The 1487-nt window shown below is 40.1% G+C and overlaps 1 protein-coding gene across 3 annotated transcripts in view; it reads right to left on the bottom strand.

Moving 5' to 3' along the window:
- GRM7 (glutamate metabotropic receptor 7) overlaps nucleotides 1-1487 on the bottom strand; it is a 1182365-nt gene that overhangs the window by 621393 nt on the left and 559485 nt on the right. For all 3 annotated transcript variants that reach the window (XM_004714110.2, XM_004714111.3, XM_045285644.1), the window contains exon 3: nucleotides 1015-1156. In XM_004714110.2, the coding sequence (XP_004714167.1) occupies nucleotides 1015-1156 (142 nt within the window). The remainder of the gene's footprint in view (nucleotides 1-1014; nucleotides 1157-1487) is intronic.

The following is a 1487-nucleotide window of genomic DNA, read 5'->3' as shown; positions in this document are numbered from 1 at the left end:
TTTCTCCTCACAAGAAGATGGTGGGATTGAACCACTGACCTTGTGAATAGGAATACAATGATTATCCCATAGCGCAACCAGGGATTCTGCATAAATGATAGTACACGTGTAAAATGTAATAAGGCACAGCTACTACAAAGACTGAACAAATCTAAAGAGATTTATGTGTATCGTTTTGGTATGAATATATACCTATTTAGTATGAATATATACCTGTGGTATGTATTCAGCATGTCTCTAGAAGCATATGCAAGAAACTAGTAATAGACATTGCTTTTGGAGATGAGAACTCAATACCTGGGGGATAGAATAGATGGGACATTTTTGGGTTTATTTTCTTGTATTTTTTATTAAAATTTGTCATTTTTCAATCTGAAAATAAATGTTCTGAATTATGATGGTTGCACTTGGAGTGAAAATAGAGAATATTGGCGTTCTAGAGACATTTCAAAGCTCTCCATGTCTTGTGGAAGGCTGCAGAGAATAAGGAAAAACACAGAGTCAAACTAACAATCAGATTGTTTCGTCTAAGGTGCATCAAGATAAGAAACGAGGAAGAGACACATGGGTAGAATGGTAGACTGGGCAAGTTTGGTTTGGGGCTTACAAAGTTTAACACTAGTGATTCAACAAGAATTATAGGCCATTTTTCTTTCACATTATGGCATTGTATTCCTTTGATTAAGAGGAACTATTCTTTGAATAAAAGTCTGTTACATTTCAAGATGTTTTTAATAGAAGGACCTTTCAACGGTCTAGTGGTTTTCCACTTTTTACAAATAATTGAATAAGCTTCTTTTGCTCATCAGGGAAAGATACATGACAGCACCATGCTGCTGTTCCCATGGCACACTCTTAACTACCTGTGTTGGGGTAGAATGCAGGCATAGACTTTGTCAGTACATAATTACAACTTTGATCCTGGGCTAGCCTTTTTGCTTTCTCTTCTAGCACCCTAACCTGTCTCCTAAAGTTGCTGCATGCATGTTAACAAAGTCCTCCAGTCATCCTTACTTTATATCCTCATCGTTGGCAAAAAGCACGACGGCTCTGGAGTTGGGGGTGTCCAGGAGCTGTTTGATAATTCTATCAAAGTCAATGGTCCTGTCTTTTCGCTCTTGGGGGATTCTCACGGACTGGGCAATGCAGAGCCCACCTGTTTAAGAAAAGAAAGCAGAGTGTCAGTATAGTTCCCAAAGAGTCAACCAAAGAACCAGGGGATGCCTGATATTTTTTGTCCTTTGATGCCTAATACCTGATCCCTTCGACAGCTCATGGTCACACAGGCTGGTGTGCTTTTACTGTGTGCCCACCTTCCTGACTCGATTGCTGAAGACAAATGTGGGCGTAAGCAAATGTGGTGAAGAAAGCTGATGGTGTCCGGCTATCAAAAAATATAGTGTCCGGGGTCTTAAAGGCTTGAAGGTAATCAAGCGGCCATCAAGCCCAGAAGCAACAAAACCAACATGGAAGAAGCACACCAGCCT

The sequence above is a fragment of the Echinops telfairi genome, unplaced genomic scaffold (assembly GCF_000313985.2).
Source record: "Echinops telfairi isolate 266 unplaced genomic scaffold, ASM31398v2 ScPeMD7_7474;HRSCAF=8512, whole genome shotgun sequence".
Taxonomy (NCBI): Eukaryota; Metazoa; Chordata; class Mammalia; order Afrosoricida; family Tenrecidae; genus Echinops; species Echinops telfairi.
Note: the sequence above shows the minus strand (reverse complement) of the source record. Positions and strands in the feature narration are given on the sequence as shown.